This window comes from Aythya ferina (assembly GCF_964211825.1).
Source record: "Aythya ferina genome assembly, chromosome: 1".
NCBI classification, from domain to species: domain Eukaryota; kingdom Metazoa; phylum Chordata; class Aves; order Anseriformes; family Anatidae; genus Aythya; species Aythya ferina.
Window position 1 is genome coordinate 55,030,086 of NC_140296.1, and position 23,083 is coordinate 55,053,168.

Genomic DNA, 23,083 nt, shown 5'->3' on the forward strand with positions numbered 1-23,083 from the left:
CTGTACAGCTGAAGCCAGATGCATGGTTTAAGCTTTGTTAAACCAGTGGAACAGCCTTGAATTTCTCCAGGAGGCCTCAAAAATGAATACATAAAAGTGTCCAGACTAAAGGTCATCTCTTCGTATTACAATATGTTTTAGATAATGCAAGAAAGGGAAAATTTGTATAAAATTTAAAATCAAATGCTCCCCTGAGGCAAAAACGTGGTGAAAGAACACCTGCTGAGATCCATCTGGTCCATCCTTACCAAAGTCAACCTCTTGACTCCCTGCAAGAGAAATTTTCTAGTTTCCACCCACTGGCACAGACTTTTGTAGAACAAAACCTTTTTCTTCAGTACTACATAACTTTTCCTTAGGAGTGATGAAGGAGATTTTTGCATGGGAATTACCTCACCTGAAGTAGTTCTCACAGTTATCACAGCAAGGACAGGTGGCAGAGATATTGATAACCTCAGGGTAGAAAAATCTGATCTCTTGAAATGGTCTAGTGGACATCAAATACAGCCCTGTGCTGAATTCCAGATACCTCTCCCTAGCCATTGCTGGTATCCAGCAGAACTCCCATCCAAACCTTACACCAAAAATCAGACAGAGAATATATCATTTAACCTCGTTTGTCAGGACTGCATTGCAGGATTAATGCTTAATTCCTCCCCTCCCAATGATGTGCTGTGAAAACCCCGTTGCAATGGATTCATGAGTCTCAGTGCAGTGAAAACGCACACTGCTGCCTGAAGGGCTCCTCTCCGTGGCTCATTAGGGCCACCGATGTAACCCATCTGCAGGCACACCTCCTATTTAGCTTTGATGTGGTGACTGTGGAGACTACTGCCTGTAGTGCCACATCTCTCCCAGTTTCATCAACTCATTTGGCAGGAGGGAGAGTGGTGGCCACCCATAAAACTGTGTCAGCAGGTGTGGCCCATCCAGAACAGAGGGGCAACACCTCCTCTGTGCAAAAACCCACACTTATTTTGGGATGAGACATGAGAGTGCAGCTCTTGCGGTAGAAAACACCTCCATGCCTGTCCCAAAGTGACGTTAATTCGGCCTCTAACATCGTGTAGATGATAGTAATCCACATCCCAGTGTGAGAGCTGTCCCAGCCACAGAACCTTCAGGGCAGGAGGCCTTTTCTTGGTGCCTGTCCCCAGGACCTCTGGCTCTGCACGCAGAGCTCTGTTTGAACACCAGGCATTTTCTGGGAAAACAGGAGATGGTTAAACAAGTTACATTTAAGAAGTTCAAATCAAATAGCTGCACAGCATTCACAAATGTCATTTAGCTCACCTAGGAGGTGCTTCTGGGTCTTATGCCATCTTTATAGATCTGGGACTAAATTGGAAAATAAACTCTGAATTAATTTGCTTTCCCTGGCTTGGGACATACTGAATCAGCATGAAAGCCTGCTTCAGAGATGCAGGGTGTGTGGTGAGAAAGATCTGTTCTCAATGCCCTTATCTTCAATGCAGACCCCGAGACCACTTGGAGAGAGATCTGCTCTTCTGGGGAGAGCAAGAAGAGAAAGATGTGCTGATGCCACACTTTCCCCTCCTGCAGCCAGCTTCAGAGAAGCCTGCCTGCCTGCATTTCAGCAGTAGAGAGATGTGTGAGGAGAAAACACAAGCTGTTATTACCTGCAACTTTAGCGTGGCCAAAAATAATGGAGAAAGAGAGAAATCCACCATTTGTTGTGTTTGGCTCGGCAGTCAGAAAGGGGTGAATTCACTGCTGCCCTGAAGTGAATAAACTAACTCCCTGCATTTATCCTTTCTAACCATTTGCTTTACTTAAATGGTCCCTATCACTGCTTGTAAGATAACATCCATGGGGACAATATCAGCTGTATGTGATCTATGATAACTTACATGTTTGTAACCACATAGCCACGCTAGCTGTACTTGGTTTAAAAGTATAGGCCACAGACTGTGTTTCTTTGGAAAAAGCTGGAACAATGCTCCCACCTTGCTCTTGTGGATGGTATAAACAGCATTTTGGTCTTCCTTTTCTTGTGCCCTGCTGCTTCTCCAGCCCAGACCTCCTTTTCTAAATCACAGGCTGGTTTCCCTCATACTTGTTTTATTTTATTTATTTATTTGTTTGTTTATTTTATTTTTTTTTCCCCCAAGGTGTTCCTTTTACTAGAAATGTTTTGTCTACCCTCTAGTGGGAATTTGAATTATAGCACCAGCAGAGCATCCCTGGTGGAAGACAGGAGGCTGAAGCCCTCAATGCAGAATCAGGACTTACTGCAGTAACTGTTATGGTGCTTCCAGCACAATGCGAAGCCCCATTCCTGTCCTCTCCCTTCCTCAGTGGAATTCAGGTTTACATTTTTGGAAAAAGTACAGGGGATATGCTTGCCAGGACTTTGTTCTGGTAGAGAGGGTTTTCACAGATATTTTTCAGCCACTTACTTAGCTAGGATAAGTATTTTGGTATTAACCATATTGAGAGGTAATGAGAAGGGATATTTAGAAGACGTATGAAAAAGCTGCATCTTAACCCCATTTGGTCTTCTAGAACAAGGAAGGTGCTGTCGCCTGTATCTGAAGGCAGAACATAGCAGACAGATGTGAATCAGGGTGTGCTGGGTAGGGTCCTGGCCCCAGCTCTGCTCAGCTCTGGGCTATTCTACCTGAACCCATGTGCTCTCCTGGCATCAGTGCATGCACTGGGTGAGCAGTGGGACCCTGCTCCTTGGGTGAAGGCAGCTCGATAGTTATGCGGCTTATTACCGACCTTTGCTCCAAGGGAAGAAAAATTTCCTGGCCTGTGGTGTGACATGCACAAGTCACTGTGAAAGGGTCCCCTATACTGCTGCCAGTGTTTTACATTAATCTGCAAATTAATACCTACTTGATGCAAACTGGTGAATGGGATGAATGCAGCTCACTACTGGCTCCTGGCTGAGATCGCACACACTGGTAGCCAAATACCTCTGGTGAGCTAGTTCCCCAAAATCTCTTCCAAAGGAAAACAGAAGTGAGGGAAGCTCCTTTCAGAGATGCAGAGTGCGGCATTGAGGGTGCGCTGGGGGCTGAGTAGAGCAGATGCTAGTTTAACTCAGCTTTTATTCCTGACATGCCACAACTGAGCAATCAAGATTCCCTTAAAAACCTTACCCTAAGCCTTTAATGCACTTTGTAAAAGCTCTGGGCTGGGAACTGATCTGTTCCCTGCCTGGCTGCTAATTTGCTTTGTGACCAGAGGCGAGTTGCTTTAACTCCACTGTGCCTCAGTTTGATCACCTGTAAAATCGGGGTGATGTATAAATATCTCAGTGCAGCTTACAAACAGACAGGTAAGTGTGAGAAAACTCCTGTGGGCAGCTGCTGCTGCCTTGTCTGTTGAGATAACTTCCTATTGCTAAAAAGCCTCATGAAGCAAAGGGAAAAGGGAACTTTCAAAAAGATGTATTGCTTTAAGTTGTTGCACAGTATATTTGTATCTCTCTGTCTCCTAGGTCTTCTTTATTATTGCTGAGACCATAAACAATTGGACCAGCCTGGTTCACTCAGTGGAAAATTGCCCCTTCGGGACCATTTGGGGATGGAAATAAATCCACCCATAACACTTCCCTGCTTTGTGCCAAACCACCTCTTTCTTGCCCAGCTTAGTTTACCGATATAGCCCCAGAACAGGATGTGTAAGTGCTGTTCATCAAGGTACCTTGGATGCCCTTTGAAAGCCCTCACGAGAAGGTGTTTTTCAGCCCTGTCAGCTGTAGGTCCCGGGTATCACTTTGCATGGTGGTGAAAAGATGTAAAAGTCTGAGAAAAGTTGGGGAAAGAGTTGAGTGTATCAGGGGGTGCTCTTGTGGTAATACCCAAATTTGTCACCACAGGTCCACCTGAAAAGGAAGGGTTTTACTTGTAAAAGCAGAGAGCATCACTGTTACTGAAGCTTCCAGGCAATCACCTCCCTTCTGGTTTAGATATCAGTGATACCATCCATTGTGGGAGCAGAGAAACCGAGGAGAGATCTTGGGAGATAAAATACATTTTAGTTCAAATACCTTCTAAGATTCTAGCAATGATGAACCAAACATACTCTGCATTATACTTGCCTGCAGCAACCCAGAAGAATCATGTTCCCTCTGTGTGTTTTAAAAAATCGGCATTTGAGTTTTAAATTTTATTTTGGGAAGACACTCAGCACAGTGTTTACTGACTTTCCTTCTTCTCCCTCTGGGTCCCAGAGTACAGCTCTGACTTAAAGCAGGAATGCGTTTTTTCTCCTGCATTAGAAGTTGTCTCACCGGCTCTGCTCTCTACTACAGCACACAAGAGTCTTGAGCACCAAGAAAGATATTTTAGTTGAAAACACTGATCTTTTCCAGTTACCAGTCAGATAACAAGCATTGCAATACACCTTCTTTAGGGCAAACTTCTGTTCCTCCTAGACTTAATTGTGTGGCCTTTGCATCCAAGTGGCGTTTGCTGACACCACCAAATGCCTCTACTTTCACAAGGAAAGAAGGAAAGATAAGGGAACAGAACAATTTATTATTATTTTTTTTTTTTTTCCCTTACATCTCTTCTCATATTCTGCTGGCAGGGAAAGGCAAATACATTTTGGGGTTGGTAGCAATTGAATACAAACTCTTGTTTGTGGTTTGAAAGTTTAGGTTCATTCAACCTGCGTTGTCAGAATACAAAACAGTGACAGAAGGAAGCAGTCATTCCAAGTTTATTCTGCCAGCTTAGCCTCATCAGCAAAATGACAACATCTGTCTGAGGTCTAAATGACTCAGTGGTGGGGCTGGCACTACCCTCCCTTCACGTGGCGGATCGCTGCTGTAGAGTTAAACTCCACAGCTAACATCACAGCAGCCCAATCTCACATACCATTACACAAGAATAAAACTGCAGCCTTGTCTCACATCAACATCCAACACAGACCTTGCAATAGTCAACCACTATCAAGTCATGGTAGCTTTTTGCTCTACTAGCTGTTAACCAGGTTATTCATTCTGATAACATATGCGGTATACTCTACTCTCTTTTTAGGCATTCAGTCAGACACAGAGCACTGGAATTGCTCGAAAAGCACCTAGAACAAGACACAGACATGTTTTGCAAGTTATTGTTTTGTTTCTTTTTTACTTAAAATGTTGCAGTCAGTATTTTTTCTGTCTTGGAGGTCTGAGTATGAGCTGAGTTTGAGTTTTGCTTCCACTTCTTACAGGAACACAAGATGTGGGCAGAAAAGGTAAAAAATGCTGTTTGCCTTTCCTGGCAATTAATGGTAGAAAATTACTCTGCTGCAGTCTCTGACACTAAGTGAGTCACTGTGAAGAATAAGGTTTGACATGTCTACAAAAGCAGTCAGCAATTCCATAACTTCTTCGTTATCATCATCAGAACTGACATCTCTTTGAGAGGTGTGAACCTAGTTTACCTTGCAAAGTTTCTTTTTTGGACTCTGCAGTCCCTGGCAGAGGGTAGCTGGCTGGCATGTACTTGAGCTGACATGACTGTCTTTGCAGACAAACATGCTAGAGATTTCTAACAGAAACCTGGTTACTGGAGCATAACTACACTGTGAATTAGCCTGCAATAGCATATTAATTTATGTAGCTTTGTTGTCACACTGCATACAGAGTTTGGAAAGTGTCTCCTGTTTACTGCAATTGAAGCACTTATCCTTGTTTCAGCGGTAAACCTACAGCTACTAAAATTAGAAGCTATCGAGATCTCATCCTCCACAGTAAGCAAAATGAATGAGTCACATGAGATAATGATCTCTCAGTCCCACAGAGCACCTGAGCAGACCTTGAATTCATTAAAAATGCCTGCACTAAGGTTGAGCTTTTGTCCTTTTTTAAATTCAGCCAAGGTAATGGAGCCAAGCTGCTCTTCTAGTGGATATTATTGCCCCACCGATGAACCACGGCTCCCAGGAGCATTCCCTAATCTGCTTCAGCACTTTAAAATCATCTAGTTTAGCCCCAATTGAATGAAGAGAGGCAGTAGGTGAGACAGGCAGAAGGCAACCAACCTACAGCAATGTTAAGGAAAGAGATGAGGAGGAGATGGAAAAGCAGCCCCTCTCCAAGCCACTGAAACTGGGGGACTGTCACTCTTGTTGCTGTCAGAGATGAAAAAGCTTGAACACTTCCATTCCACACTTTTTACCTTTAGCCACCCTGTTTTATGTTGTATGTGTAGTTTTATTCAAAAGTTTCTGTCTGTGTGTGATAAGCTCAGCATGGGCTTGAGAAGAAGAGCTTCTGAGAAGAAGAATTAAAAATACAATGATGGTCCTTGCTCAGGACCATCACAAAAAAAAAAAAAAAAAAAAAAAAAAAAAAAAAAAAAAAAGATAATTTTAACCCATTCAGAGGCTTTAGATGTGCATGTGTAAGTAGTAGACACATCTTGTGCTTTCACTTATATGAAAGAGAAGAGAATTTATGTGGTGTGTTTGTACTTTTTGTCCATGTCAGATTGGTAGGATGCAACGAATCTATATCAAAAAAAGACTTCTCTCATGTGAATCATCATATTTGTGTAAACTGTGGTTTTGAATCAGACGTGCATGTGTGAAACCAGGTAGGTTGACCATGAATGATCACCACCTAGTGGCAACCTAAAAACATGTCAAAACAGAAAATGTGTCAAAAGGTGTGTTTCACTGTTTGTATCTGATGGTCATGTCTTTACCAAATCAAGTGTTTTAAATATCCACAAGGCATGCAAAAACATTACAATGTCAGTTTTTGACCTACTTACATGTGGTACCCACACACCACTGCCTGTGGGGAATGGTGCTAACCCACGGTGGGTATCAGGCTTTGCCAAGGAGTGTGGTGGCTGCTGCTGGCCAGTCACATGCCCCAGGCTCTCCCATGCTATAGCAGGGTGGTGGGACAACCTTCAGTGCCAGGGATGTCCCCTGGCATGACTTCTTTTGCTAGCACTGATGCTACCAGTAACGTATGCCTAATTGCAGAGCTTAGAGGCCAAAAGGGACATCCAGAGGTCGGGTGGTCTTGTGTTCCTCTTGCTAAATGCCTCAATAGCCTGAACTTTCAGACACCTGGCAGCATAGGCTCCTTTTGTCCTTTCCAGTTCTTCATCAACTTGCCCCAGGAGAAAGCCCTTCCTGATATTCCCCCCTTGGGGTGTTTTCAGACCATTTGTTTTTCCATCCAGTTCCTTTCCTCTTTGGTCATTCCTCTGGGTGCCCTTACCATGCTCTGCTCGGCTGGTCTTCCCTGAAGGGCAGCCTCCAAGGCCAGACACAGTGCTCCAGCTGAGAGGTTAACAATGCAGTGCTCCAGCTGAGAGGTTAACAACGCTGAGGAGGGCATAAGGGCTGCTTCACACATCTTGCACGTTATATTCTTATTTATGCATCCCAGCATGGCATCTGCCTCTTCTGGAACAGAAAAACAGCAACACTGTCAGCCCACTGAAACTGTCAGCTCCTGAGATTCTCTGCAACAGTTGGACTTTCTCTACCGAACCATTACCTAAATAGTTTTTACTCCTTTAGTGTTTGTACAATTCATTATTTCTACTTAAATGCAGTACATTGCACCTGTCACTGCCTCGTAGCATCCTGTGCTTTTCCAGACCATAGTTGCAATTTGTCAACATAATTCTGTCCTCTCAGCTTCATGTCTTCTGCAAATATGATAAACAGACCGTATTTCATCATCCAACTCACTAATGAAAACACTAAATAGCCCTAAACCTAGGACAGACTGGTCAAATCCCCACTGAGTGGCTCCCTCTACTTTGATAGTAAACCACTCTGAGCACAGCTCTGTAACCAACAAAAGTAGTTACTAATATCCTCCAGACTGTTTTCCTTAGTTTACACAGAGGAGTATCACCTCAGACAATGTCAAAACTCTTTCTGGAGTCAAGATTTATGATACATGTTTCTTTTCCTAATGTGTTGTAGTAGGAAATCAGATTAATATGGTTTTGTACATACCTGGTAGACTCATACTGGCTGGTAGTCAAATGTACTCATCTTCTGTAGGCTTATCATCTGATTGTTTGTTCTAGTATCTTTCTGAGGTGGATATTAACATGACCGAGCTTTTTTTTTTTTAATTCCTTGTTCCTCCATTTTCTCCATATATGTGTCTCCTTGTATATCTTTTCTTATATTCACCATGTTTCCTCCTTTGGTACTTCTCTCTTATCTTTCCCTGGGCCAACTGAGATTTTATGATTCAGTTCTTTAGTGACCTGTGCTGAAGTTCATAAAGTTCATCTAATTTGAAAACATATGATTATCTAGCTGGTTTCTAGCTACATAATTCAGTGGTTTCAGCAACCGTGACAATTTGCTGCATCTCACTCCAGATCTAATAAACAAAGCAAACACTACATCAGCGGTGGCACTGACATCAATGGAAGTTGTTCTCTTGCCCAAACTAAGCTCCCTGTATTTCTGTAACCAGCCACAGAGCCTGAAGCAAGAGAATCCTGCATTTCCCAATAACTTTAGAAACAGTCCTATGGGGTAACTTAAAATTCTACCTTTGAGGAGGCTTAAGATTTTTCTTTTCACTCCCTTTTCTCTGGTTGCTAAGAGAGGTAAGTATCAACCTGCTCCTGAGACAGCTTTTTCTGGCAAGCACCCTATTGGAGATGGAGTGAAAAAAACAGCTGCAATTCTCACTGCCTTATCAGCACACCTGCCTATGCAGGGTGTTGTGGCACCGAAGCAATCCCAAGTTTGCTGGAATTCTCACCAAGGGACCCTTTCATAACCTTAAGTTTATTTCCGACTTGTTCGTGTAATTGTTGCTGCCGGGTCGCTGGATGTATTTTCTCCACTTGCACCTTGAAAGAGAGAGGATGGCCTGCTGGAAGGCACCTCCGATCACGACGTAAAGGAGAAGGTTACCACACGTGTTGAGAGCAGCCAGTGGCCGGGAGATGATATAGGCAGCATGGATTTGCTTCTCCACGTGGCAGTTGGCCATACAAAACCGCAGTTCAAGCCGAGCTATCCGAAAAACATGAAAGGGGAGGAAGCACACGTAGAAGACCACCAAGAGGACAACGGCGAGCCGGCGAGCCTTCTGTTTGTAGCCAGCCCGTGCCTGGAGCCCGGTGGCCAAGGTGCAAATAATGAACGCATAGCACAGAGTCACCGTCAGCAGGGGCAAGAAGAAGGCTAGGCTGGTCAGCAGCCAGTTATACCACCGGATTGTGCCCAGGTTTTCAGAGCTGGTAAGGTCAAGGCATAAGGACCTGTTTTCCTCCTCTTTTGAGGAGATCAAGAAGTTGACGGGGATGACAGCTGCCAGTGAGATCATCCAAATGGCTGCACAGGCCACCGCTGTCCAACGCTTCCTTTGGACGTGGAAGAACTTCATCGGGTGGACAATCACCATGTAGCGGAAGATGCTGAAGCATGTGAGGAAGAGGATGCTGCTGTACAGGTTGAAGTGGAAGCCGAAGCGGATGAACTTGCACATGAATTCACCAAAGATCCAGTGCTCCCCGCTGGCGTAGTAGTGTATGAGGAAGGGGAGGCTGGTTAGGTACAGCAGGTCTGTGAGTGCCAGGTTCATCATGATGATGGTGCTGCTCTTCCAAGGCCTCATCTTGAAGCTGTAAACACAGATGGCAATGACATTTCCTGGAAAGCCCACCAGGAAGACGATGCTGTACATAATGGGGAGGTACAAAGTCTTCAGACTAGCTTCCACGTCAGTGCAGTTGGGAAAATCACCTGTAGTGGGCTGCCAGGAGGTGGGGCTGGCTAAGTTTTCACCAGTTGTGTTCATGTTTTTTCCTTAATGCTTAAAGAAGAGAGAAATGGTTAGTGTTCACTGATGGATAAGACCCTGTATAAGCCCATTAAAACCAACAAATGGCCAGGTCTTTCCTTTCAAGTTGCCATCACTGCCGCTCTTTAAGTGCCTTTATTGAATATGAAATGGTCTTGCTTCTTTGGTGAGAAATAATCCTGATATATAGACCTTTTGTTCATAGCTATTTAGAGATAGATACAATTTTTATTTTAAAATATGTATTCTCAAGGGAGGCTCTGCACAAGCACAATATAGCAAAAATGTGAAGGACTCCCAGCAGCACAGTAAGTGGTGTGTGTTCCCCAGTACACTGGGTTCACTTTCTGTTCTCATCTGGGGTCAAGTGCAGCAGAAGGAAAGACTGCTTGTGGTGTGCCATTGACCAGAAGCATAGAGAGGAATGTCCAGAATGTTACTGCTCCATAAAAGCTATTCACATCCTTGCTAATTAACTGGAAAGCAGAGCAAATATTGAAATGTTTGCATATTCTTTTTGACTCTGTAGTTATGTAATGTTTTTCTTTCCACTTCTTGAAAATAACTGATACAGAAATATTTAATTTTTTAATTCATTAACAAGATTAATATCTCAAAGAAATTACAATATTTTCAGGCTTTCCATTAACTGCTATGTCTATTCCTAAATATATATATATATATATATATATATAAATGGTGTGTTTCTTAGACAGTAGTCTCAGTATTTTTCTGAAACATCAGAATAAACATATCCAACCTTGCAAAGCAGCCATTCTCAAGATACATTCTGGGACTTGAGCAGGATTCAAGGGATGTAAAGATAGTCCACTACATAGTATCTCTCCAGTAGAAAATACAGGGCTACTGAAGCACCTAGGAAATAACTGCTAATATTGTGCCCAGTAAATGTACTTGTGTGAACGCCTGTTTTCTTTTAAAGATGTTTAGATGGGAGAAAATTGAATAAATCTCTACTGTAATTATTTCCTGAGGTAGGCAACCTCTTATAGGATGGTGCCCATCCTAAAATTACTCTGGCCTTTGATTATTAAAAGGGATCCTACTTAATCATCACTTCCATTACTTGTTCCACTCTGAATTTTCTGTATGTGACTTGTACCCTCATTCATTTGTGAGATCTCACAGAGACAGATTGCAGGATTTTAATTCAAACTTGTGTGGAACATTTGGTTCAAATGCATTTAAAATTCTTTAAAAACTGAAGCTGGAGCTTGAGCAGATGCATGCCAAACATTGGCATTTATTTATAAAGAACAAAGCAGCTTCAAACCTCCTCTTGTGGTGGGGGATAGTGCAGGGGAAGGTTTGGGTAAATTCATGACTCAAATTCAGGTTTGAAGCAATTTCCACACTAGTGCTTTCCAGGCTGGCATCCCAGTCCCATCCAGCCATGTGAGAAGAACAAATGAGCAAAGCCAGTGCTGTCTGTGAGCCCCTGTCACACCCTGAGTAGAGAGATGTACTCTGTGTAGGGGAAGGAGAGGGTGATGTACAAAAGAAAGCCAGTTAGAAGAAATGCAGTGACACCATTGTCCCCAAACCAGCCTGAAGCCGGTATGGCTAATATTTAACCAGATTAGCAGTAAAGGCCCCATCCTGCAGCAGCAGGCTGTGGCGTGCTGTCTCCCCAGGAAGCATGAGCCCTGTACACCCTGCGGTGTTTACAGTGCACAGCTATTAACCGAGCTGAAGGGCATGGCTGGGTGCTGCTCCCTGCAACATTATGCTTTCTTTGTGGATTTGTAGGATTAACATTTTGTCAGCAGCTTTTTTTTTCCTGCCTAGCAGTGCGCTGCTGCTGCAAACGCATAGGAACCATAGGGCAAATACCTACAACCACCAAAGGGCACAATCACAGCACTCAGCCACTGCAGTCCCTAATGACCACTTCCCCAGCAGTTTTCAGAGCCAACCCTTATGCTATGGGTGAGGTATCTGACAGGGAAAGGTTTGGGTCACAGGCCAAGCCACCCCCAGGCTGGTTAAGGACACCCAGGGTGGGGACAAGTATTACAAGAAAAGCACTGCAGGAGATCATTTCCGAACCATGCTGAGATTACACCCAACACAACAGGTTGCCAGTGACCGGTGAGAGGAGACAGCGAGTCTTTGCTGTTGGCCTTATTATTTCGCTGTCTGAATTACAAATAGAATTTAGACAAAACTTAAATCTAATTAAGCAGCAGTTTGTGCTGTGGCAGATTTTATCACACTAAGTAATTGGCTGTAATGGGACTTCTGCAGCCTAAGCTGAGGGCAAATGATATATGCTGTAGACACATAATGAACTTTAAATAAATTATCCAAGAGCAGAACTCAAAATAAAAGGGAACTAGATTATTGAAATAGAAACTCTCTCTCAGTCTTAACAGTGGAGCCACTGCTCCGTTACATAGTACTCTTTACTGTAACCAATTGATTGGAGTCACTTTAAAAAATGTTGTGATTGCATGTCTTTAATTGCAGTCACGTATAAGGGAAACTTGTCTGCTCCTGCATTGTGATAATTTAATTAGAGCCTGCTGGAAATAAAAGCCAAATGGCTGCAGCCATGGCAAAGTAACCTAATGCCTGTAATTGGACTATATTTCACACAGATGTGTTGCTGAATAAATTAAATGGGATTTGGCTCACGCTGTTTGACTCTTCCACTGGCTGGGATCTGAAAGTCACAAATTACATATTTAAGGATGAAGATGTGAGTCCTCCTTCCCTTGGTCTGTATAAGTCAGTGAGGTACCTCCATATGGAAAGAGTATGTGGATTTCACTTCAGCTTTGGATGCATTCCAGATAAGTTTAATTTGTTCCATGCTTTCATCACCCTCTAACCCTTTGCTTGTCTCCCTCTGCTCTGCCCTCTGTCCAAGTTCATGCTTTTAAATCAAAATACATGTTTTACCTGTAAATCCTCGGCACGATCTCTTCTTTTCTTCATAACTGGGTCCTTAAATATCCTACTCCAGCTGGCAGAGTATGCTTGTAAATGCATCGGTCTGGTGCAGTGGGGCTGTCTGCAGGGCTGCAGCAAATCCCCCTGGCTAAGGGGTGGGTTGTGGAAAGGCTCTGCCTCTGTTTCCAGGTCTCTGCCAGGTGAAGGCAGCATGGGCAGCTCTGACCCCTCACACCTGTGTGCAAGCTGGCCGTCATGTCCCCATGTCTGCTGTCCTCTGCTGCCTGCACAGGATGCAGGGACCTGCCCTGAGCCTATGAGCACATCAGTTGGGACTGCCTGTAACCTGTCTGGTGTGGCTGGAGTGGTTTGTTTTGGGTGCTTCCAGACCTCTTGGAGACGCCCAGAAGAGATCTTGGTGGATGCTGAAAGCAGGACCAAGCCCTGGCCTTCCAAAAAGGGTGAAGCTGCTCTTGATCCCCCAACTGCAAACTCAGTGGGATCAGCTGCCTCTCCTGCAGGGAGGGACCTGAGAGATGAGCAGGGATTGTGCAAGCTGGGCACAAGCAGGATCTTGCGGCTGGGAGAGGTGTCCAAGACCACGTGTAGTTGCTCCAGGTATGCTTGTGGGGGCAACCCAGCTGGGGGAGGGCTGTGCTGGGGAAAAGTATTGCAGGACCAGCAGACAACTGTCCTGCCAGAACCATGCCACAGGGGTAATAGACATTTCTGCTGGCAGGACTTGTCCAGAGGGTCATCAGAGGAATGAAGAAGCCTAGGAAGGAAGTCAAAGTCTCATTGTTTGCAAAATTTACCCAGCCTGCTGTGAGGTCTGGAGCATGTTAAAGGTCCCAACTATCCAGGCAATAAAGCAGAAGAAAGATGTGTACTTCCCTTAACATAGTGGCCGACCCTCAAGAAGGGGTTATCTCTTCTCCCTCTTGAGAGGCAGGAAGGGCACAACTTCTAGGGCACCCTAGGACAAGTGTTTTACTTCTCTTGTACGTTGAACTGAAAGGAGCATGGGCTTGCCCAGAAGTGCCAGGGTAATTACAGTGTAGGAGGAGATAAAGATTTTATGGGATGACTTATCTTTCTGGTGTGGTGCTACCTGAGACTATGACATTTCCTGCAGAGTCAGTACTTACACATTTTGCGTGATCTCTTTCCCCTTACTTTAAGATTGTTTTTGTTTCTTGGAATAACTGTGCTCCATCAAATGTCATCTTGTTTAAAGCAGTGATCATTGCTCTAGTTTCATATTTCTCTCTTTCTTTTTCCTTTTTCCTGAAGGGGAATAAATAAATAAATAAATAAACCTTTCAAAAGTCTAAGCATTCCAGATTTGATTTTGAATTAAATATTTGCAAACTTATGTGAACAGGTAGGAAAGTTATTATCTTGAGAGGGAAATGTTTAGATGAGGCTGAAAAGATCTTGAATGTTTTCCAACATTGAGCTTAATTTCAGATCTGGAAGCATTGCTCATTTGAAGCTATTATTTACTTTCTCATGGTGATAAGAGATGTGAACTTGGAAGCACAAGCAATTATGTACTGCATAATGTAATGGTGAATCAGGGCTGAAATTACTTAGCAAATACTACATTTTGAATGGTTGCATAATTGTCCTGTTTCTTTACCTTTATACAATGCTTTCAGTATATGATACCTTCACATGAATGACTTTCAGCTTACTGGTCATACATAACCCATTCTCCATTATTCTTTCTAGTGTAAGTCTGGCCACATCAGTCCTGAATGTGAATGTAAATTTTGGATTCCTAAATACAAACATTCAGAAATAAACTGTCAGTTGTCAACATATCCCTGAGTTCGTATGAACCAGCATTGTTCTGCTATTATAGAAAGAGTTGAAACCACTTTTTACTACGTAACTAGCTGATCCATGGTAGTAATTTCATTACTATATATCATGGAAACTATTTTGTAAAATGCAAATATGCCCTTTGCAGAAGGCACATGGGGACTCAGGGAGACAGCAGGGGCACGCAGCTGAATGTTCTCAGGACTGTTCTCTGTATCCCTACACATACACATAAAGGACTTTCTGTGCTTTATAAGATATATATACATATTATATAATAGATAAAGGATGTCAAGTTCATTGCTCAGTATTTTTATTTTTTAATTAATTGTTTGATATTTTGATTTTTTGATATTTTGTCTGTTCTTGTATGGTATATTTGAGTAAGAGTGGGAATTGCTGTAGCATTATGATTCAAGCCATATTCAACTGGATCACTTCTTGAACACTGTGTTTCAAGCTTAGTGTTTGTACTTCAGAGAGATTTTGAAAACTTGTGAGGAGCTGGAAAAGAGCTTTGGGAATGAGTGGGAGATGTGGCATATCTAGAGAGACTTTTGAGGCTTTAGGGATTTGCTCTGGTTGGTTTATACAAAAGCAGGTTTAAACAGGAATGGATGACAGCTATGCTCACATCCACGGGAAGAGACTCCTGGCATCAGTGTAGTTAGCGCAGTGCCAATCCAGGCTGACGGCAAAGCACAAGTATTTCTTGGTGAGGGTGGCTAGCTACTAAAACAAATCCTCTTAGTAATATGGTCGATTCTTCAACTATTGGAATTTTTAAATCAACATCAAGAGTTTTGTGCATAAATATTGGTACAGTTGCAGAGCAGGGTGAGATGATACCATCATGCAAATTCATGGGAGAGTTTCACAGGTTTCAGAGGATAGAAGAAACTCTAGAAAACACAATCTGATTCTTGTATATACCCATTGCCATGAGATTTTGCTTAGAATTTCGAGTAACTTCTGTTTGGCAGCGTGGGTGTTTGCTTGTTTCTTTTTTGTTGATTTTTGTTTGTTTTTAATAAAAGGCAATCTTGATTTGGAGAGAGAAGGAAAATCCTCTTATTCTTTTGATAGATTGTTCTAATGGTGAATCATGCCCACAGTTGAAATCAAGTGCTTAGATTTTTATATGACTCTCTCTAGCTTCTGCTTTCAGACTTTTACCTTCATGCCTATATCTGCTATAAGTAGGCCATTTAGCAATGGCTGTATTGTTTTTTGTTGAAGGATATAAACATTGTAATCCAATCACCTTTCATATATCTTCCTTATTAGGTAGCTTTAGATCATCCCACCATACACCTGAGCTTCTCTAGCCTATTCTCTTTTCCTTCCTGTCAGCTTTGTTAGGTAGAGCATGAGGCCCTCTAACCTTCATCCCATATTTCTGCGTCTTGGGCAATGTGGTTGGAGCCATGTCTCTTCCTGTGATGCCAGACTTCCAGAAATCCCAGGCATCCTTGGTGTGCAAGCACAAGTCAGCTCTGCATTAGGATACTGTCAGCCACACCATAGGATACTGCAGAGAGGTGTCAGAGGTGGCCTCTTTTACTCTCTTGACCCCACAAGCCCTAGTGTGCTCCTGCAGCAGTCAGGAAATCCTCCCTGTGTTTGGGGGCTCTCTGTTCCTTCATCCACTGGTCTCATTCATATTTCCTATTTCTATGACTAGAGTGCCAAGTGGTGACTGTGGGCATCCTGCCAGAGGGAGGGAGGAAAGGAGAGATGGCTATTGTATGCCTGTCCTCTCAAAAATCCCAGAAATTGAGAAAATCTTTGTCTTCCTGTCATGGCAGGAAGACCAGAATGTAAATAGCTGTCCTGTGTTAGGAAACCACTGCCAAGGGTGAGAAAGGCAGAGGGAAGACAGATCACAATGGATGGAGTCAAAGGATCAAAAAAATTATTCTGCCGCTGCATCAGCAACAGTGAGGAATGAATTATTCTGCCCACTTTTATCTTACAGAGCAGTGAAATCATGTAGCATTGCAACCTCTGTCATGCAGTGCCAGTGAGGAAAGCCCGCATAACATAGTCCTTGTCAAAGCATCTCTCCTGCTTTTCAGGTATGTATGCTGAGCTACATCTTCTGTCCAAACCATGCCGTGGTGAAATTGCTTAAGTTGATCCAGTCATCATCCATCGTCTCCTGCTCCCATAAAATATCAGGGATCACCTGTCGTCTCTTCCAGGAAAATCTAATTGTTTCTCTGTGAAATTTTTTTTTGTTTCTTTTGTTTCGTTTAATAATTTAGTTAGCTTGGATCCTTTGCTCAAATTTAGATTTTCTTTAGCGTATATTTATACATGAATTCCACATGATCCAATGTGCAATTTCCCTATATACAGTTATGAACCATTTTTGTCCTGTTACAAGAATTTTGAATTCCTTTGAAATAGCCAAGATTATTTATTTATTTTCAGGGGGGAGAGGAGGAGTGGAAGAGTGGGAAGGGAGTTCCTTTTACCTGAAGACTTCACAGATGTTATTTATCTATCTTGCAATATTTCATGTTGACTGAGAGGGAAATTTTCAGAAGTGTTCTGGGCATTAATAAAGGTTGGATATTAATTGCCATTGATTCTTCTAATAAATCTCTCCTCCTGACTTCACTGGCTGCATGCACCCTTCCTCCTGTGTTGGCCCCCTCTGTCTCTTTTTCCAACAAAGAAGTTTCATACTTTCATTGGAGACATTTTAAAGGCCTTCCACTAAAATGTGTTCATTGATTTTGTTATCAAGGTGATTTAAAAACACGCCCAATGCACTTGTAAATTTTCATTCACATCCACAGCTTTTCCCTTGGGAAAAACTTTCCTTTTCCTTTGGCTCTGCATAAAATTCCCAGATTGCAGCTCTCTTGTAAAAGCTCTGCTCCAAGCTGCTCTGTGACAATTTTTGCCTCTACAGCACCTACACCACCTATTCTTCTGACCATACATCCCCCTTTTGTCCACTGTATGCTTCCTTCCTGCACTCAGTGGAACACCAGACTGCCAAAATTTGATGCCAGTACCTCTGTTTTTCTCTTGGTATGACATGTTTTTCCCCCATGGGAGAAGTGGTGTGCCTGCAGGACATAGCAGGGCAGATGGATGCATGCTGGATGGATCCACACCCTTCCTGGGCATGGCAGCCTTGTAACCCAGACATGTGTACTCCAAAGATGTACACCCCTTCTCGACCTATTTTCCCATGTGTTTTAAAGGTGTTTACTGGAGTGAAAATAAATAAAATGCCAGAAATACCTGTGGAAGCTTGCATGACAAGATGAGTAATTGGTACATTAGTCTTTGGTATGCTTTATTTGTAGCACTTTTTCTTTATTTAATTTCGGTGGGATGGTAGTGCTATGGCAAATTAGGCCACTACTGCAGAACATATTTCAGGGATGGGTTACCTCATATATCCCACTTGGCCACTGACTGTGTCTTAACTAAAAGTTCATGCTTTTGAGTTTAATTTTCTTCTTTCATTTCAATTTTCAAGGGTTTATTTTTTTTCAACCTCTCCTATGACATTGAGGAATTCCCTCTCCTTCATTGTTTGTGCTACACCCTGCTGAGGATTTCTCTTATCTTTCAGGGTGGGTGTTACTGGCAGATCATTCTGCAGCTCACTGCAAAGTTATTTCCTCATTCCCCTTCCCTTTATTGGGTTGTGGTGTGAGTTGCTTACACGCACAGTTCTCGATAGTTAAGGAAGCACCCTATTGCTTTTCTTCAGCTGCAGAGGTCCTGTTTAGGCAAAACAAGACCAGAGCAAGAAGGAGAGGGTGGTGGCCAGCAGAGGGGCAGGGAACTGAGGCATGGAGCTGGCTGGGAAGTGAGGAAGATGAGGCTCAGGAAGCTCAAGAAGGCAAGTATTGCTATGGATCACATTTGCCCTTATGTCCTCTGGCAGGAGGAAAGGAATGAAACTCTTGCATATGATGCACTTGTCCAACACAGAAGCCAGTTACCCAAACACCGAGCATACTCAGTGAAGAGCAAATGATGGTAAAGGTCTAGGTGTGGTGGTCACCTCTTGTCAAACATTTCTCAGTCCTAAACAGTGCCTGAGTCAGTGTGCTGGCATCTGCAGATTGCATGCTTGGCTGGCCCACGGGCACGCTGCTGGTGTTCACAAAGGGCTGTGTTTTCCCTTATTCCCTCTGTTGCTGACTTCTTGTACTTTAAAACCAAAAATGTCATCCAGTCAAACTCTGTGGGAAGAAGAATTTGCAGAGCACAGTACAGGAATATAATGAGAAACCTTTTCTCCTTAAAGATAGACAGGCACTGGGGAGGCTGCCCTGCAAGGATGTGCAGGTGCCATCCTTGGATGTTTTCAAGTCACAGCTGGACACAGCTCTGAGCAACCTGGCCAGAAATCAGTGCTGACCCTTCTCTGGGCAGGGAATTGCACTAGAGACCTTCTGAAGTCCCTTTCAACCTGATGGGTTCTAGAATTTTACAATCCTATGAAGACTGTAAGCTGTAAAAGACAAGGGTAAAATCAAAGATCCAAAATTTCAAGAGCAACCAGTTTCTTGTTGTTGCAAGGAAGACAAATCACAATACGGCAAAACTACACTAGACCTTGGCCAACCCTTTCACACAGCTAGGGAGCCCTGTTTACCAACCAGTCTCAACTGTACACTCTTTATTTCCCAGGAGTCATCAAGACTGCAGAGATGAAGTTCTGTGAAATTGCTTAATTCTTTAGGTTTATTAGTCTGCAAGGTAGTGCAGACCTTTATAGTCCTTTTACCTAGGATTTAGACATGTATGGCTGCGTACATACACGAATATTTGGATACCCCTAGTATTCACTCAGCCTGGATTTAAACAGAAGTTTGTCTCACAAAATTATTAAATTGACTTTGTGGTTTGAAACATTTTTCTAATGTTTCATTTAATTTCTGATAAACTTTTATCAGTCTTCTGTTTATCAAGAATGCTTTCTTTGAGGCCTGCATTTTCGTATTGCGTTGTGGCACAAGACTAGGAGCACACAAATGTCCTGGTGGGGGAGCTTTGAGACCTTTGTTCACAGATTAAGTCATATTCTGTCTTCAGTATCAAAACGCCTCACTGTGCAAATTGTATTTTTGACTTGAGCCTGATTTCTCAGCCCAGCTTCCCACCCTCTGTGGACTTCTCAAAATGAAGGAGGACTGGGCTGGCTGGTTTTGTATCCCCAGCTCCAGAGGGCTTCTGCCTTCTTGCTTTGTTGATTTTGATTTGTTAGAAGTGTTCTTTATACATAAATGTCCTAACTTTGGTACTAACAGCTCCAGATGTCATTTCCGTTCAACAATCTGAAGTGTGAGTGATTTACTGATATTTACTAAAATACTGACTCTCACTCGTTGTAATTGGCAATGAGGGCTGAAGACCTGAGAGCAGAAATGTGCAGAGCCTGCCAGCACTCATATCCTTAAAAACCATGAGGGGGTCAGTGGGACAACTGTACATCAGCTCTGCTTTTCGTGATGAACAGCAGATGTCACTCTTGCCTAACATATAGAGATCTGCTTCTCCTTTGGAAGACAGAGTCCTTTATGAAAGTGTGTATGGGGAGGGGGGGAAAAAGTGCCTGCTGGTCGTAATTGTTACTGGGTGAAAACTTTACTTTCAGGTAAGAAGATATCTACATGGGAAACCCTATGGTTTTCTGTTGTGCCCACACCTGGTTCTGAATTTCTAAAGAAAGGTATATTCCTGTGTTTTTCTTTTTGTTGTTGCTACACTTTTTTAGTTATTATTTTCCTTGAGCACACTCAAGGAAATGTGTGTTTGGGGACTGCTGAGTTGTGCAGAACCACTTGTCTCCTCAAAGACTTGCCATCTTGATACAGAAGCCAGTGAGAACTTGATAAATTTGGGTACTGCAGGGCTGGAGGAGAAATTCTTTGCCATCCGTGTTACACCGTAAAGCAAGCCAAAACTGCCCTGCTACCTTTGATAGTGTAATGTCTTGCAATGAAAGGTTGTCAGCCTGGGCTATGAAGGCAAATTCCACACTCCTCTCTGCTCAGGAGCTCTCAAGACTCACCTGGCAGCTGTGCAACTACTCCTTGCACTTATGTCCCAAGCACCAATGTCTGTAGCTTTTTAAAAGCTACAGAGGAATTCATATTACAATTGTGTGTGTTGCTATGCCTGACTTATTTTTGAATAACTTGTTCAGAGTTCCCTTTAGTATATTGGGAGACTGGACCTGTGCCCAGACAGGAGTAAAATGCCTGTAAAGTTGTAAACTATGTGAGCACATGTGCTATTTTGTCTTCTCTCTCTCTCTCTCTCTTATTTTTTTCCTAAGTGAGTACAAACCAAGTTCCATGAACAAAAATACCAGATGTTCTCACAGGGCTGACAGCTCTTGGTGTATTTCATAGAAAAAAACACTTTAGAGATGCGTGGAAGTTACAGTAATGGCTGACATCTCTTGGAGTTTGGGCTAGTGGTCTCCTACAAAAATCATGCTCTCCTAAATAGTGACCATTTTAAAGACTTTTCACATAACATAAGGGTTTTTCCTGGAAAAACAAACAGGCAAAAACAAACAAAAAAACTCACTGTTTTGATATACCGGCTATGTACATTCTTCCAGTTGTGTCTGGGTCCCTAGAAGCTCAGTTGCACTGTACAGTTCCAGAAGGTGTTTACAGAAAAAGAAACCATTTCTTTATTATTATTAATGTCTGCTGAGGATATGCAATCTCAAGAATGAGGCAGAATGGGGGAGTTACACAACTGGGACATCACTTGAGAGAGATACTGAAGGCAAGGCATTTCACTGTTGCACATCTGGCACGCACTCCTTTCTCTCTGAATCCCACCCTGTACCCACTCTGAGGTCTCTCTTGATTTCAGTCAAGCGTTAAATGCTTGTTTTTAAAAGGATCTTTGAAAATATAAGATTAATCACATGGGCAGCATTATTAATAATCCTAGTGAAGAGGATGTAAGGATGTATGTCAGTTTGGCAGTTCTGTAATTTCTCTAGAGGAATTCAGTGCACAGCTTCTTTCATAACAGCAAGTCGCATCCACCCCAGAGGTTCTGCAAGAAGACAGTAGTGCATCAGCAGAAAATAAATTGCTGGCAAGTGTACAAGTCTAATTAAACCAAGAGGCTCGAGTAACACCAAGGGAAACCTCGTGGATCTATCCACTTATGTTATTTAGGAATTTTATTTGGCTGAAAAGTATTATGTGAAAATAAGAAGCTGTCACAGGTGACACATTGTAAACAACAGTCCGCAGTGCACTGTAGGGGGGTTATTTAAGAACCAGCAAGATGACAGATTAACCCTATGTGATTATCTGAGGCACCCACTTCTTTGCTGCCCCAGGTGCTATGGTCACAAGGTCTCACCATCCCTTCCTAGAAGGGAGGTTACTTGATGGCCAGCACAAGATCAGGTTGGTTGCTCGGTCTCTTCTCCCAAGCAAGAAGTGATAGAAAAAGAGGGAATGGCCTCAAATTGTGCTGGGGAGGTTTAGGTTGGATATTAGGGAAAATTTCTTTACTGTGTTGTGAGGTGTTGGAACAGGCTGCCCAGGGAAGTAGTTAAGTCTCCATCCCTTGAGGTCTTCAAAAAAATGTGTAGACGTAGAGCTTAGTGACATGGCTTAATGGTGTGCTTGGCATTTCTAGGTTAAAGGTTGGTCTTTGTAGGCATTAGATCAAACATCTAATTATAAAACATCATCCAAGGCTTTTCCTTTATATTTCTTATTTTGTGAAGTATTTTACATTACACTGTGTAATGCCTCTGTAAACACCATCCAGTAAGAGTACACACACTTATCACGCCAGAGGGTAATATTGCTGATGAATGCATGCTCCCTTTTAGGATGTTAATACAGAGCATAAAGCAGCTCCTCAGCAATGAAGACCATTGCAAATTCCTTGGCCTTGCCATCTCCCATTTACAATGACTTTCCACTCCGCAGCAGCTCACAGTGAGAACACCTGTCCTTACCTTTAGGATGCTGCAGTGAAGCTCATCCTCAACTGCTGAATGGTTGAGCTGCTAAGGTAAAGATCATGACCTTTCCTGAGAGGAGATGGGATACTGCAGGCCCTCCATCACCCCTGGAAAAGATCCTACCATTAACCTGCTGAAGACCTGGTTCTGGTATCCCCAGCTCCATTCCAGAACAGGTACTTCTTGTCTTCACTTTGCCTTCAGCACTGAACACAGAAAATAGATCAAAAATCAAACATCTTCAACCCCCTCACACCCCCCCCAAAAAAAAAAAAAAAAAAAGCCAAACAAAAAATCCACCATTAATAAAATATACTAACATACAAATAAAATATTTAATATATAATGTAACGAATTATTATATAAAATAATGATGTGGTAAAATTAATATATATTATAATTAATATATAAGATACATTAATAAAATATATTTTAAAAACTTTCTAACAAGATCAGTCCCTTGAACAGAAAAAAAAAAAAGTAAATGTTATAATATAGCACCAAAGGGCCCCACCAAAAGCTCTCCTGCTCTTCCTAGCTTTTACCCAATGGCTGTTGCAGCAGAGTTGCACATTCCA

The 23,083-nt window shown here is 42.7% G+C and overlaps 1 protein-coding gene and 1 long non-coding RNA gene across 2 annotated transcripts; both read right to left on the reverse strand.

Moving 5' to 3' along the window:
- Nucleotides 1-884: 884 nt before the first annotated feature.
- LOC311430328 lies at nucleotides 885-8,065 on the reverse strand. The gene is made up of 3 exons (XR_014688698.1): nucleotides 7,954-8,065; nucleotides 7,202-7,389; nucleotides 885-1,204 (listed from the first exon to the last, which is right to left on the reverse strand). It is a non-coding gene; the product is annotated as an uncharacterized lncRNA (long non-coding RNA).
- Nucleotides 8,066-8,121: 56 nt separating this feature from the next.
- Nucleotides 8,122-13,297, reverse strand: LOC311430326 (2-oxoglutarate receptor 1-like). The gene is made up of 2 exons (XM_084506879.1): nucleotides 12,695-13,297; nucleotides 8,122-9,781 (listed from the first exon to the last, which is right to left on the reverse strand). Exon 2 carries the CDS (start codon nucleotides 9,764-9,766, stop codon nucleotides 8,735-8,737), a length of 1,032 nt encoding a protein of 343 aa, XP_084363005.1. The 5' UTR covers nucleotides 9,767-9,781; nucleotides 12,695-13,297; the 3' UTR covers nucleotides 8,122-8,734.
- Between the last annotated feature and the right edge of the window lie 9,786 nt (nucleotides 13,298-23,083).

What these genes read in the sequence shown, in the direction of transcription:
- LOC311430326 (XM_084506879.1), bottom strand. Translation starts at nt 9,766, where the DNA reads ATGAACACAACTGGTGAAAACTTAGCCAGCCCCACCTCCTGGCAGCCC.